Consider the following 13,260-nt stretch of genomic DNA (forward strand, 5'->3'; position numbering starts at 1 on the left):
ATTATTTTCTGCTGGTGTCTGGGCATTTGATCAGATTTCCCTGGGTGTGGGACCCGGCTGGTTGAAAGGTTTTTCTGTGAAATCTCTGGGCTCTGTTTTTCTTTTCCTGCCCAGTAGGTGGCACTCGTGGTGCTCGTCTGTCTGCGGGTCCCACCAGTAAAAGATGCTGTGGCTCCTTTAACTTGCCAATCCGAATCTCGCAGTCGGCCCGGGAAACCGCGCGTGGAGGGGGGGTCGCCGGCCACCGCGGCTTGGGGGAATGCCGGTCCAAATTGCCCAGCTGGCCCGAGACGCCAAGCGTGGCGGGAGGGCCCCGCTATCCAACGTTCCCAGTCAGACCGGGGAGCCACGTGCGTGGAGGGGACCCCAGTCGCCAGCCGCCCCGGCCAGGAAAACGCGCACCCCTCGGGTATCTCACCACAGCGGATTCTCCCTGCCCATTCAGCCGTTCCAGAATGGGGTACACTGTCTTTTTGGTCTCTGTCGTGGCTCCGGGAGCTGTTTCGTATTGTTTCTGTTTCTTTAGTTGCTGTTCTGGAGGAGGAACTAAGACCCGCGTGTCTTACTAAGCCGCCATCTTCTCCGGAAGTCCCTTCCTGTTTTTATACACACATTTTATTTTATATAATTTCAAACTTAGAGAAAAGTTGCGATAATAGTATAAGAAATTTCAGTATACCCTTTACTTGGCTTCACAAGTTGTTTATATTCTGTCCATCTGCTCTACCATTCCCTCTCTCTCCCTCTCTCTTCCTCCCTCCTTTCTTCTTTCCTTTCTTCCCTTATTCCATCCCTCCCTTCCTATCTATATTTTCCCTTGAACAATTTGAATGTTTGGACATATCATGCTCCTTTACCATTAAATATATTAGTGTGCATTTCCTAAGAACAAGAACACCAGAACATTCTTTTATGTAACCTCAGTAAGATAATCTAAAGGAAGAAATCTAACATTGATATTATAATGTACTATATTATACCATACTATACTATTACATGATGATCCACAGTCCATATTCAAATGTCATCAATTGTCCTAATGTTGGTTATAGCTTTATTCCCCCAAACAGGAATCAATTCAGGATCACCCATTATATTTAATTGTCATGTCTCTTTAGTCTCCTTTCTTTCTCAATCTTTCTTTTGTATTTTTAGGCCTTGACATTTCTGAAAAGTACAGACCAGGTATTTAGTGAAATAACCCTTAACTTAAGTTTGTTTGATGTTTCCTCATGATTAGACTGCAATCATTCATTTTGAGAGCTCAACACATTATACTGTGTAGCAACATCAATGTTTTCATTTTGTACATATACTTAATTGCCTTATTTTAATCAGGCCAAGTACTTATTACAAGTAATAATTTCTATTCATTTCCTATTGTACTGATACCGCTTTCAAAATATTCTTCAGTAGTCTCTTTCTTCTATTCTACCAAAAATAAAATGTCAATGACGCAAAATTATGACCAAGATTTAAACATTAGTGTTTTATTACTTTTTGTAGGCCAACATATGTTGAACACTTCCTATGTATCAGGTACTCTGCTAAGTACTTTTATATGTGTTTTCTCATTATCCTCATAATTTACATTGGAAATATTTTTATCCCCATTAGATGGATATGGAAACTGAAGCTTTGAAAGGAAAAATCCTTGTCCAAGGATACAAAGTCCTATCTAGGAGTTAACCTAGGTGTGAGCAATTCCAAAGGCCAAGATCTTAACCATGGTGATATTCTGCCCACAGACTTTACTGTCTGTTACAAATCTCTCTTAAACTTTAGGACAGGACCACCACTTGCTACTGATGCATGTGCTCTTTGATGTGCCTCTCTGAAAAGCAACTACTAGAGGCCAATGCGGCCTGGACTGTGGAACAGGGACTGTGCATCCCTCTGCTCTGGCCTCAGCACCATTAACAATTAACTACACTTTGTGCTGAACAAATGAAGAAACTGAGAACTAGACTGGCAAAGTGGGTCTTGCCAAGGTATCACAAACAATCAAAGCAGAACTGAGATTAGTATCTAGGTCTGCACCACAATCTCAGTTTATAAATACAGTTTTTGTCGTTACATTCTTTAATTCTACATAATTTCTCCACAACACAGACTTATTTCCAGAAATAAAATTCAACTATAGGCTATTCTCAACTTTTAAACACCGGACTTTTAAATAGTAAACACTTTTGTGAATTATTACATATACATCTTTAAATTGTCTTACTTATTCCAAATTAGAATGTTCCTTCATCAGCTGATGACAGGACATTTTGAGCAAATGCAGGGTAGCACTGTCTGCCAGCAGATCACTTTCATCTGGGTCACCAATTTTTATTTTTTGCACTTTAGCCTTCATATAATTATTTGAATATTTAATGCATTTTGCCTTCATTATTTTTTTAATGAAGAGAAAACAAACAAAATGAAACTGTTGGTATTTAACATAAGAAGTTGTTTTAGATTCCTAGGCTGTTCAAAGTAGATACCATGAAATGGGTAGGCTTTAAACAATAGGAATTTATTACCTTACAGTTAGAGTCTGGAAAAATGTCCAAATCAAGGGATCATCAAGGCGATGCTTTCGCAAAGGCCAGCTGCCAGCAATCCTTGGGTCCTCTGCCACATGACAAGGCATACAGTGGCATCTGCTAGTCTCTCTTCTTTTCCAGGTTTCATTGCTTTCCGCTTCTTGCTTCAGTGGCACTCACTCGATCATTCTCTCTCTGTATTCATCCCATTTATACAGTGCTCCAGTAAGAGGATTAAAACCCACTCTGGGCCACACTTTAACTGAAGTAACTTCATTGAAAGGTCCTTCTTACAAGGACCCATGGGATTTATTAAGATGTAAACCCATGGGAATATATTAACTTTAAGAACATAATCTTCTGCAGCACATACGGTTCCAAACCACCACATAAGTAGAGCTCAAATATAATACAAAAGTGAGAAATCATGAGGCAGCCCAAAAGTGTCAAATCTTCCCCCCAGTTAATGTGTGGGCCTTAAAGGGCTCACCTGTCTTAAATTGGGTAGGTAGAGAACATAACAAACAAATGAAATTCCTAAAAAACATCATTAAAAGTTGTATCTAAGCCATAGCCCAAACACCCCTAAAGAGAGGTATAGAAAGATCAAAGGTAATGGTGGAATTATATACAGAAGATAGGACTTAACAAAAGAATATGAATGCTGAATCATTAAATGGATATCTCTTTTAGTCTCCAGTATTTTAGACCAGCTAGAAGTAAAATTGTTTCACCTAAATTGTTTCACCTAAAATTGTGAAACTCTAACCCATGTCAAAATCTGAAATATGTTCTACAACTAATTGTGGTGCTGTGCTTTGAAATTTATATATAGCTTTTTTGTATATGTTATTTTTCACAAAAAAAAGAAGGAAAAAAGTCGATTGTGATGATAAAAAAGTATTTAAGTCCTCTAGCCGCCTATATTCTGGAGCAGCTAGAAGGAAAAATATGAGAGGATCATATGGTGGCCAATGACAAACTCTGGGATCTGTCCTGTAACCACTTGTTGAAGAGTGCTTTGAAAACTATTGCTTTTTTATTTCTTTACTTTGTACATATGTTGTACTATACAATGAAAAAAAAGTTGTATCTAAAAAGTAAGGTGACACTTTCTGCATGTTTCTGTAAATCTACACATGATCTAATAAAAATGACCAAAATTTAAAAAAATAAAATAAATAAAAATAAAAAGTGAGGTGAAATTTAGTATTGTATAATGTTTCTCAACTCCCTAGAACTGACAGCAGGTCTATTATTAGGGTTTCACATATTTAATATTCAGATACATAATTCAGCATCCAATAATGTACAAAAGTGGAAGAACTATCTGTGATTCTTAGCACCTCTGTACAGGGAATGTTAGTTTATGGATTAATAAAACAAGAGCCTAACATCTTAGAAAAAAAAACACTTTTAGATGTATTTTATGATCCATCATAATAAACATCCATTGACCATGTGGTTTGGGGGTGACCCTAAGAAGAACATTAGTAATTCATATGTTTGCACCCATCATCTCACCAAATACAAAAGCACCAACTCTGCAAACCACAAAGGCTAGAGTAAATGTGAATTTTAAACATTTCTGTAGAAAAGGGTACTCAAGAGTAAAACTGATTATCCAAGTGTAAAAGTGCTTTAGGGTTTGTTAGCTTAATAGTTTTACTTCAAAGTATCTTCTAAAAAAAAAGAGGAAAGGAACTCAGAACTGTATTTAGTTCTGTATTAAACTGTATTAAACAATCTCTTGAGTTTAGGGCACTCCCTCCCACTCCCCAACATCCTCCCCTTTAACCACAGGCCTTTCTTAACCCTGCTTAGGGGCTTGGCTCCTTCCCTCAATGCGGTCATATCTGTTTTCAACCTTTCAGGAATTCATCAGGATCTGTGATCCCTTGATGATATTCTTTTTCCTTGGCACTGGTAAAACTTCATTGTTGTTGTTGTTGTTTTCCTAAATTAGTATTAAGTAAAATAAAATAGCTACCTGATTGGACATCACCTGGAGAAGACCCCTTTTTTGAGAAGGTTTTTCCAGAGGACCAAAACAATTGACCTGCAGGGGATTTCCAAGTAAAAGAACACCCTACAGGGTCACTGATAATAGGTTCACTGATAAGCAATACCTGGTGATAAAACTAGTTTGACCCAGTAAAGCTTTTCAGAATGGACAAGCATACCATACTAATCAATGTGTATCTGCTCCCCATTTTTTAAGGACCCCCCCCCATGTAAAATAGAAACTTAAATGTCAGCTAATCAGAACACTTCCTCACTTGTTTCTTGTTAGCCCTATATGAGTTTCCCCTTACTACCCCCTCTCATTCCATGGAGCTCTCTCTTCCACATACTGAATGGGAGGCTGAATCACTCAATAAAGTTGTGAGACCCCAAAGTGTATGAAAAGTTTTTCTTTTATCAGTAGCTTTTCCTTTGTGTCTAGAAATTTGGAGAGGGAGGGAAAGGGAATGAGTTTGAGAGTGGACAATGAAGCTGAAGAAGTAACAGGAAGCTATACTGTGGAAAACTGAACACCCTGTTATGGAGTTTCTATATTATTCTGTGATAAGATAAATAGAGATCAAATGAATACAAAGTAACAAACATGTAGGCAATGGGACTCTATCAAAGATATTTTTAAAAAGCTTCACCATGGCAGCAATATGTCAAAGGAACTGGAGAAGAGTTGGCAGGCTTCTGAACCAGACCAGGTGAGAAGCTATGTGGTCTTGAACTAGAGCAGAGGCAGCTAAAGTGAACACTGAGGAGACTATGGGTTGAGGAAGAAAAATGGTCAGCATTTTGGTAAGGCCCTTTGTTCTAGTTTGCTAGCTGCCAGAATGCAATGTATCAGAAACACAGTCACAGTTCCTCTCTCATCTGGAAAGGAACATGGCGACCACGGTCAGGGTTCCTCTCTCATCTGGAAGGGCACATGGTGAACATGCATCATCTACTAGCTTCTTCTCCTGGCTTCCTGTTTCATAAAGCTCCTAGGGAGGCATTTTCCTTCTTCATCTCCAAAGGTCACTGGCTATTGGACTGCTGCTTCTCGTGGCTATGTCATTCTGCTCTGCTCTCTCTGAATCTCCCATTCTCCAAAACGTTTCCTCTTTTGTAGGACTCAAATAAACCAAGACCCACCCAAATGGGTGGAGACATGTCATCACCTAATCCAGTTTAACAACCACTTTTGACTAAATCACATCATCCAGGGAAATGATCCAATCACAGTTTCAAACATACAGTATTGAACAGGGATTATTCTACTTTTATGAAATGGGATTTTGACTAAAACTTGGCTTTTCTAGGGGGCATACATCCTGTCAAACCAGCACATTCCACCCTCTGGCCCCTAAAAAAGAAATGTTTTTCCCATATACAAAATACATTAATTTCATAATAATTTCAGAAACCTTAAACCTTTCAGTAGCAGTGCAAATGAAGTACAAAATTAGAGACAGTATAAAATCTCATCAAGTCAGTTACAGGCATGTTATGTCCTAAGGCAAAATTTTCTGCATTTTCTCTGGACCTTTGAAAACTCATAACAAGTTATTTGCTGCCAACATGCAAAGGGAGAACATTCATAGGATACATATACACATTTCCATAGGGAGGAAGGAACACAAGAGTCACTGGATCCATAGTTTCGAAAACCCGCAGGGCAAAGTCCATTAGATTTCAAAGTCTGAGAGTCATTTATCCTCGGGGCTTCTGAAAGCGGCAGTCCCACCCTTTCCAAGGGCCTACGCAGAGGCCTGCATCTCTTGGAATGCAACCTTGGGGGACATTGGGGAGACCACCTTCTTCTATGCTCCACCCTCTCCAAGCATCAGGGCTGTACCCGAGCTCTCTGTCATCTCCGGGGCACATGCTCAACCCCTCCATGTGGTGGCAGCCAGGCTCTCCCCAAACCCCAAGGAATGTGATTCACTCTCTCCAAGGCCTGAGGCGGCATGACTCTTCCACTGCAACTGCTTTCTCTCCTGGCTTCTGGTTACTACTACTTTTATGAAATGGAATTTTGATTAAAACATGGCTTTTCTAGGGGGCATACATCCTTTCAAACCAGCACACCCTTCTTGACAAAGGAGAAGAGGGTGTTTTCTTCTTAGGCTCTTCTTCTTTCCTCCTTATCTTCTGGAGAATGCAAAGCAGTACAGTATATGGTGCTAAATACGCTTTCATTGACTTCTGCTGAGAACCTAACAATAATTTCATTTATAATACTATTTTTTTAAGAAAAGATACTGAAAATTTCAAACCACTAACTAAAAATTATAACTATAAGATGACTTTCTATGTGCTAGAAACTGTGCTAAAGCTCTTTGAGTGCAAAATCTCATTTACTCTACACAACAACCAAATAAACTAGGTATTACCCTTCTTTCCATTTTAGAGATAAAGAAAACAGAGTTCCGAGATGTTAAGCATCTTGTCCAAATTCAATCAGGAATTGAACTCAGGTCTATCTGACTATGAAGCCATGTTCTTAACCACTGTCTAATAACTGAAGACCATCATGTAGAACAATGGTTCTCAGTGAGATTATATCACTTCTCTGAGGGGTTTGGGAATATTGGGGTTGGTGAAATAGGAAGAATAATCCTGTCCAGATATGAATAGCATTCAGGCCTGCTGAAAAAAATATTGATTTAGAAATAGTCACCCTATTCTGCATAGCTCCATATGTAAGAATTAGGATTGCTCTGACTACTTTAAGAAATTGCTTCCTTTAAAATTTTAAAATAATTTACCTTTTCATTAAATCACACTGCTTTCCTCATCAACTTTGCAGGAAAAGTCATGTTTTACCTTATCTATGAAGTTGAATTATACCAATTCTCTAAACATTGTCAGAATTCTTTTTAAGCTAAAAAATAAAATAGATGTTGGCAAAGTGATTTATGAGCAAATCTGAAAGTATGAGTGTGTACTTTTAAAGGAGACTATACAGAGGGATAAACAAGATCCTTTGTAAAGAATAACTTTTAAAAATAACTTTCAGGAGCAGGAAATAATAGGAGAGAGATTACAAAGCGGCACAAGGAAATTTGCCGGAGTGACAGATATGTTCACGCTCTTGATTGAGTGAAGGTTCATAGGGTCTATACATATGACAAAACCAATCAAATTGTACACTTTTAATATGTGAAGTTTATTGTGTACCAATTGTATCCTAATACCACTATTTTAAAAAATAAAAATAACTTTCTAGGGCCTGAAAAATAAAACAATAGTATAAGTATAGCCTCTAAATAGTATCAGAAAAACACCAAGACATAAAGGAGATGGAGGGGTTTGAAAGATATAACCAGGTGAATGAGTCACAATTTCCTTCATAAAAGTAGTACAGGATTGCAGAACTTAAATAGCAGTAATATTAACATCTCAAGTTCAGAGGTGATAGGGCTTTGCCTTACATGTAGCCCCTTTCACTAATTCAGATCAATAACATGCATTGAGGCAAGACTGGGTGGGAAAGCAATCATGCCATGCAGACACCCAATCCCCTAAGTCATAAACTGGCCACCCATAGTCTACATATTACGCATCATAGATATACTTGGCTTGGCCATCACTGTGTTTGAAAAATATCTTTCTCAGTTAGTTACCAATGTTTCTAAGTTTATAGATTTCTCCTTCCAAATCTAGATTTTTTGCTTTTCTTGAAATATCAAAAAATCTGGTAACATTTGGATCCATGTTTCCCACCTGACAACAAACCAAGCACTCTGATTAGCCACATACTGCAAGACTCAGTCTCCATACTGTTTGAACACTGGCTACTTGACCTATTTACATCGCGATATCTGGCCGCCACAGACTTTTCTGTTTGCTGTCCCTGCCCTAAGGTAAAAGAGGTTTTCTCAGAAGTGCTTTGTTACTATCTATGGCATTCACCCCCCACATTAAAGGGTACCATCCTTAATTAGAGGTGCAACTCTCTCTCCAAAGCATAGGGATCCTTTCCATCCCTGGCAAGCAGTGGCAGCAAAAAAAAAGAGGCTGGACTTATCCATAAGTCTGCTCCTGAAGCAGAGCCAGACCAATAATAAAAACAAATTCCAAACACTGGTTCTTGAGGCATTAGTTTCAACAAACTCAAAGGAGAACATGTGAAGACAAAATCTCCCTCCAGAGGACAACCACTGCCCCTCATCTCCCTACTCCACCCCCAAACACATTCATAGCCCCAGCTCCCTCCCTAACCCTCTCCTTCCGCATTCTGCTAAATTACTGAAATGGTAATAAGAATCTTTATCATCCTGCCCTACAGCTTAAGATACAAGAAAAATGCTTTTTAAAAGAATCTGGTGTTGCTTAATGGACACAGGGTTTTCTTGAGGGGTGATGTAAATGTTTTGGAACTTGACACAGTGGTGGTTGGACAATGCTGTGAATTGTTAATTCTAGGTTATGTGATTTCACCTCAATAAACAATCAACCAATTGGAAAAGAGAAAATTCTCAAGGAATAATCACACAAATTAATATGGGTCAAAAGGGATCAGAAACCCATCAATGAATAAACGACTAAAGTTTTATTTCATCATCATATACCCAATGCATTAATATTAAAATCAGGCTCAAGACAAAGTAGTGATACCTGATATCACTACTATAGCTTAACATTTTTTCTAGTCAATGCATCAAATAATAGAGAGCAATATTGCAAAAAAAAGCAACAAAAACTTTTGATTTACAGATGACATCACTCTATCTAGAAGTCCTAAGGAAAACTATCGAAAAACTAAGAAAAGTAATAGGAGAATTCACTAAGATGAATGAATGGTTACAAAACTAAAATACAAAAAAATTAATAGTTCTTATTTTTTTTTATTTTTCTTTTATTTTTTTTGCGTGGCAGGCACCGGGAATCGAACCCTGGTCGCCAGCATGGCAGGCAAAAATTCTGCCACTGCCACTGTTGCACCACCCAACAGTTCCTTTATCTCCAATAACTATATAAGAAATATGATGAATGAACATTCCCAAAACAATACCAAATAAAATTATACAGGAACAAACTTAATAAAGCATGCTTGCAAAGTCATGTTATTCTAGATTAGGGGACGTCCTAGAGGTTTATGGATTCTTCAACCATAATTTAAGAGAGTGGAGCTGCAATCTACCCCTCCAGCTTAATCTTGGCCCAAGATGATCCAAGTCTCTCCACAGTCCCACTCTGGACCTGATCAAGACCTGTATCTTTCTGGTCTAGTTCTGAACCATATAAATCGGGTCAAAACTGTTCAAGTCTGTCTGGATGCATATAGGAAATAGAACCAATCAGCAGAGAATCAGGATTTCATCACTTTTCAGGAATCACATAAAATATCAACTAGGGAAAACTTACTTATTCTCTAAAAAAGGGATTTCAAGGAACTCTTAAAAAGGTTTTGGCAAGAGAAACTTACTAATTGTATGCCTGGAAATACATGAGTACACAAGCCTTTTATATTATTATTACCGAACAGAGCCAAAAGAAAAAATGTTTTGCAATAGTAGCTTGGAGCAATGTACCCCAGAAAAACATGTTCTTAAATTTAATCCATTCCTGTGGGTGTGAACCCAGTGTAAATAGGACCTTTTGATGAGGTGACTTCAGTTAGGGTGTAGCACAACTGACTCAGAATGGGCCTTAATCCTATTACTAAAGGCTTTATAGGGAAAGCCATGGGGAGAGAAAAAGCTACAGGGAGAAGCCAGAAGCTAGCCATCCTGGGAACCAAAAAGCCAGGAGAGATCACCATGTGCACTGCCAAGTGACCGAAAAGCCAAGGACCAAGGATCACCAGAAGCTAGCCTCAGAAGGCCACAGTCTTCTGGGAGAAAGCCTTAATGACACCTTGATTTTGAACTTCTCCTAGCTTCAGAACGTGATCTGATAAATCCCCATTGTTTAATTCAACCCATCATATAGTAGTTGCCTCAGCAGCCAGAAAACTAAAATAAAATGTGTTTACATCATTGAGAAATTTGCAATTAATACAGTGCTAACTGCTTCAAAAATTTTATTTGTGACTATGGTTTGGTTTCAGCATTCTTTTTACTCTCTGGGCAAAAGTGGTTTCCTAAGAAAATTAACAGTGTAAACAAATGGTTTGAAGGACCACAGAAGCATCTGTTTACATTCAGATAATTGATATGCTAAGCATCCTTACCTAACAAATTAAAGCAGGTCACCTAAGGACTTTTCTAGATAATACCTCATTAGCCTAACTATAATGAGTATACAGTTAAAGTAATAAAATCGGCATCTGTTTTAAAAGTCTTCAAAAATAATAAAAATAATAATTTTTAAAAACTCTTCAGTTTAGGTCTTTTACTAAATCAAATTAGTGTTCAAATATTAGTTTTGACTACTGAGGTTTTATGTGGGATTAAAAAATCTCCACTTAAATAATAAATTAAAAACTTCTGTTCTTACCTTTGAAGTTCTCCATTCCCAGCCATCACCTATCTGCTGTGAATGTTTAATGAATTCTGCACAGTAATGCTGGAATGCTTGTTCCCCACAGGACTCATCCTCTTCCATGTTAAATGACAACTGTGATGTAAAAACTAAGCATTAACTTCAACTGTAGAATGAATAGTGAAAGGAATTCTAATTCACTTATTTCCTTAAACTAAAATTGGGGATCCAGAACGGAAAATAGCCTCAGGGCCATTCCAAGATGCGGTTTCCTTTTTTTTCCATCTTTCTCAGGCCACCCATTTTCTACCAGGAAGAAAATGCAATCAACATGAAAACCAGAAATCTTGATTTGTAACAAATACACATCTGTAGTCTTTATAATGACTAGGATGATATCGAACACAGTATAAATCCTTACTATTATATTTTAATAGGATTTGGATTTTGAAAAAAAAATTGGCTTGCCCAAAATTTTAGTTTCACAAGCTTAATTTTAACTCACTTATTCTAAGCCAATCCTTCTGAACCTCCTGCTCAGAATTTCTTTCTCTACCTCCAACCTTAGTTAGCTCTTACACAGATTGTGTGAGAGTGATCAGTGGAGCTAAGTTGTTCTTCATACTTTATTTAAAAATTCAATTCACTAATAAATGATGGTCTAAAGACAACTGTTCTTCTTCAAAGTGTAAGATTACAATTACCTAATTAATTACTTAGTCTAGCAAGTCTACAAATGTGGCACATCAAGGAATACTCATATATTTGTTCTATAAATCTCTCCAAAACATGAAACATTGCTTATAGAAAGAGAATTTTAGAGCTGGAAGGAAACTCACAGATCATGTAGTTCAAGCGCCCAAAGGAAAAAAGTTAGGCCAAGTGAATTCCCCACATTCTCCTCACTGATGATAAGCATCATCATAATAATTGGTATTTGTTGACTGGTTACTATGTCAAGCACTATGTTAGACACTTCACATTCTCACCTAATCCTCATGCAACCCAAAGGCTGTTGTTATCCCATTCCTTCATTCCTCAGATGAAAAAGAGAGAGTTAAATAATCTGTTGATAAGAACGCTAGAGAGAAAGGGCTCAACCCCAGTTTGGCTCCAGGGTTCAGATCTGACAACAATGGTGATTCCCAGTTTAGGGTTCTTCAAATTTAGTATAGTATATAAATTTTTCAAATTTAGGATAACCTCTGTAAGAATTTATTCATTCATCCAACAAGTATCTATGAAGTACTAAGCACTATGTGTTTGATACACAAAGATGAAAAAAAAAAGTATATATATATATTTATATATAGTTCTTGACCTGTAAGAGCTCATGTTCCAATGAAGGCAGATATCATTAAAAATAATTATAGAAACTCCTTTGTAAAAAAAATCCTGACTGATGTTTATATGCTGATCATAAAGTACATCTGCTCCCATCAGTTTAGTGTATGTTCACAAACCATATTCTATATTATAATTACATAACCCTATTAAGTATTACACAAACCAAAACAATAAAACATAAGTGAAAAAGAAAGACAACTGTCATTGCTATGATTTAATGCTTTGGAAAGACTCTATAAAGTTCAGTCTCTGAGTTCATAAGAAAATAAGCTGCTATTGAATTTGTTGTAGAAAATGCAGCTGAAAAGATTGGTAGGGAGAAAAATTAAACAAATCTAGAATTCTGCACTCAGACTGCTTCACAAATGACTTTAAGTTATTTCATTTAAACCCAAACTCAAAATCTAGAGGATACATTATGGGTGCAGTTTAATCAAGAAAGAATAATGAGGGTGGGCAATGGTGGCTCAGTGGCAGAGTTCTTGCCTGCCATGCCGGAGACGTGAGTTCAGTTCCCAGTGTCTGCCTATGTATAAAAAAAAAAAGGAAGAATAATGAATTCCAATGAGAACCTATACTCAAAGAAAAGGCTTTGGTTGTTTATCAGAAAATTGGCAAATGAATGTATTCATATGTTTTAAGTTAGAAAATAAATTTGTAAAGTATTGTTCTTTTAACCCCAGCTTTACCAACTTCTTCAATTAACTGCACAACTATTGATTCTGGTAACATGGAATAGAAAGTCTCTACTAAAAGTATATAGAAAATGGAGATATGCACAAAGATTATGGTAGGCCCAAGAGTTGTCACTTACTAAATCATGAGGGAGAGGAGAAGGTGGCAGGTAGAGAAGAATCTTTAAGTTAAATAGGAGTTTTTGTCAAACCAATTGTCAGTGGTTTGAGCAAAGCAGCTAGAACAGTGGTCCAGGCAAAGGGGGCAGTGTGACTAAAGGCAA

At 37.4% G+C, this 13,260-nt stretch overlaps 1 protein-coding gene across 5 annotated transcripts in view; it reads right to left on the reverse strand.

Annotated features, from left to right (window-relative positions):
• The window catches only part of ATG10 (autophagy related 10), a 437,178-nt gene that overhangs the window by 412,978 nt on the left and 10,940 nt on the right, over positions 1–13,260 (reverse strand). For 4 of the 5 annotated variants that reach the window (XM_077139249.1, XM_077139250.1, XM_077139246.1 and 1 more), the window contains exon 2: positions 10,971–11,090. The exons of the other annotated variant lie outside the window; for it this stretch is intronic. In XM_077139249.1, coding sequence (XP_076995364.1) covers positions 10,971–11,078 — 108 coding nt within the window. In that variant the 5' untranslated portion in view covers positions 11,079–11,090. The remainder of the gene's footprint in view (positions 1–10,970; positions 11,091–13,260) is intronic. 5 annotated transcript variants of the gene reach the window in all.

This window comes from Tamandua tetradactyla, chromosome 21 (genome assembly GCF_023851605.1).
Source record: "Tamandua tetradactyla isolate mTamTet1 chromosome 21, mTamTet1.pri, whole genome shotgun sequence".
Lineage (NCBI taxonomy): Eukaryota > Metazoa > Chordata > Mammalia > Pilosa > Myrmecophagidae > Tamandua > Tamandua tetradactyla.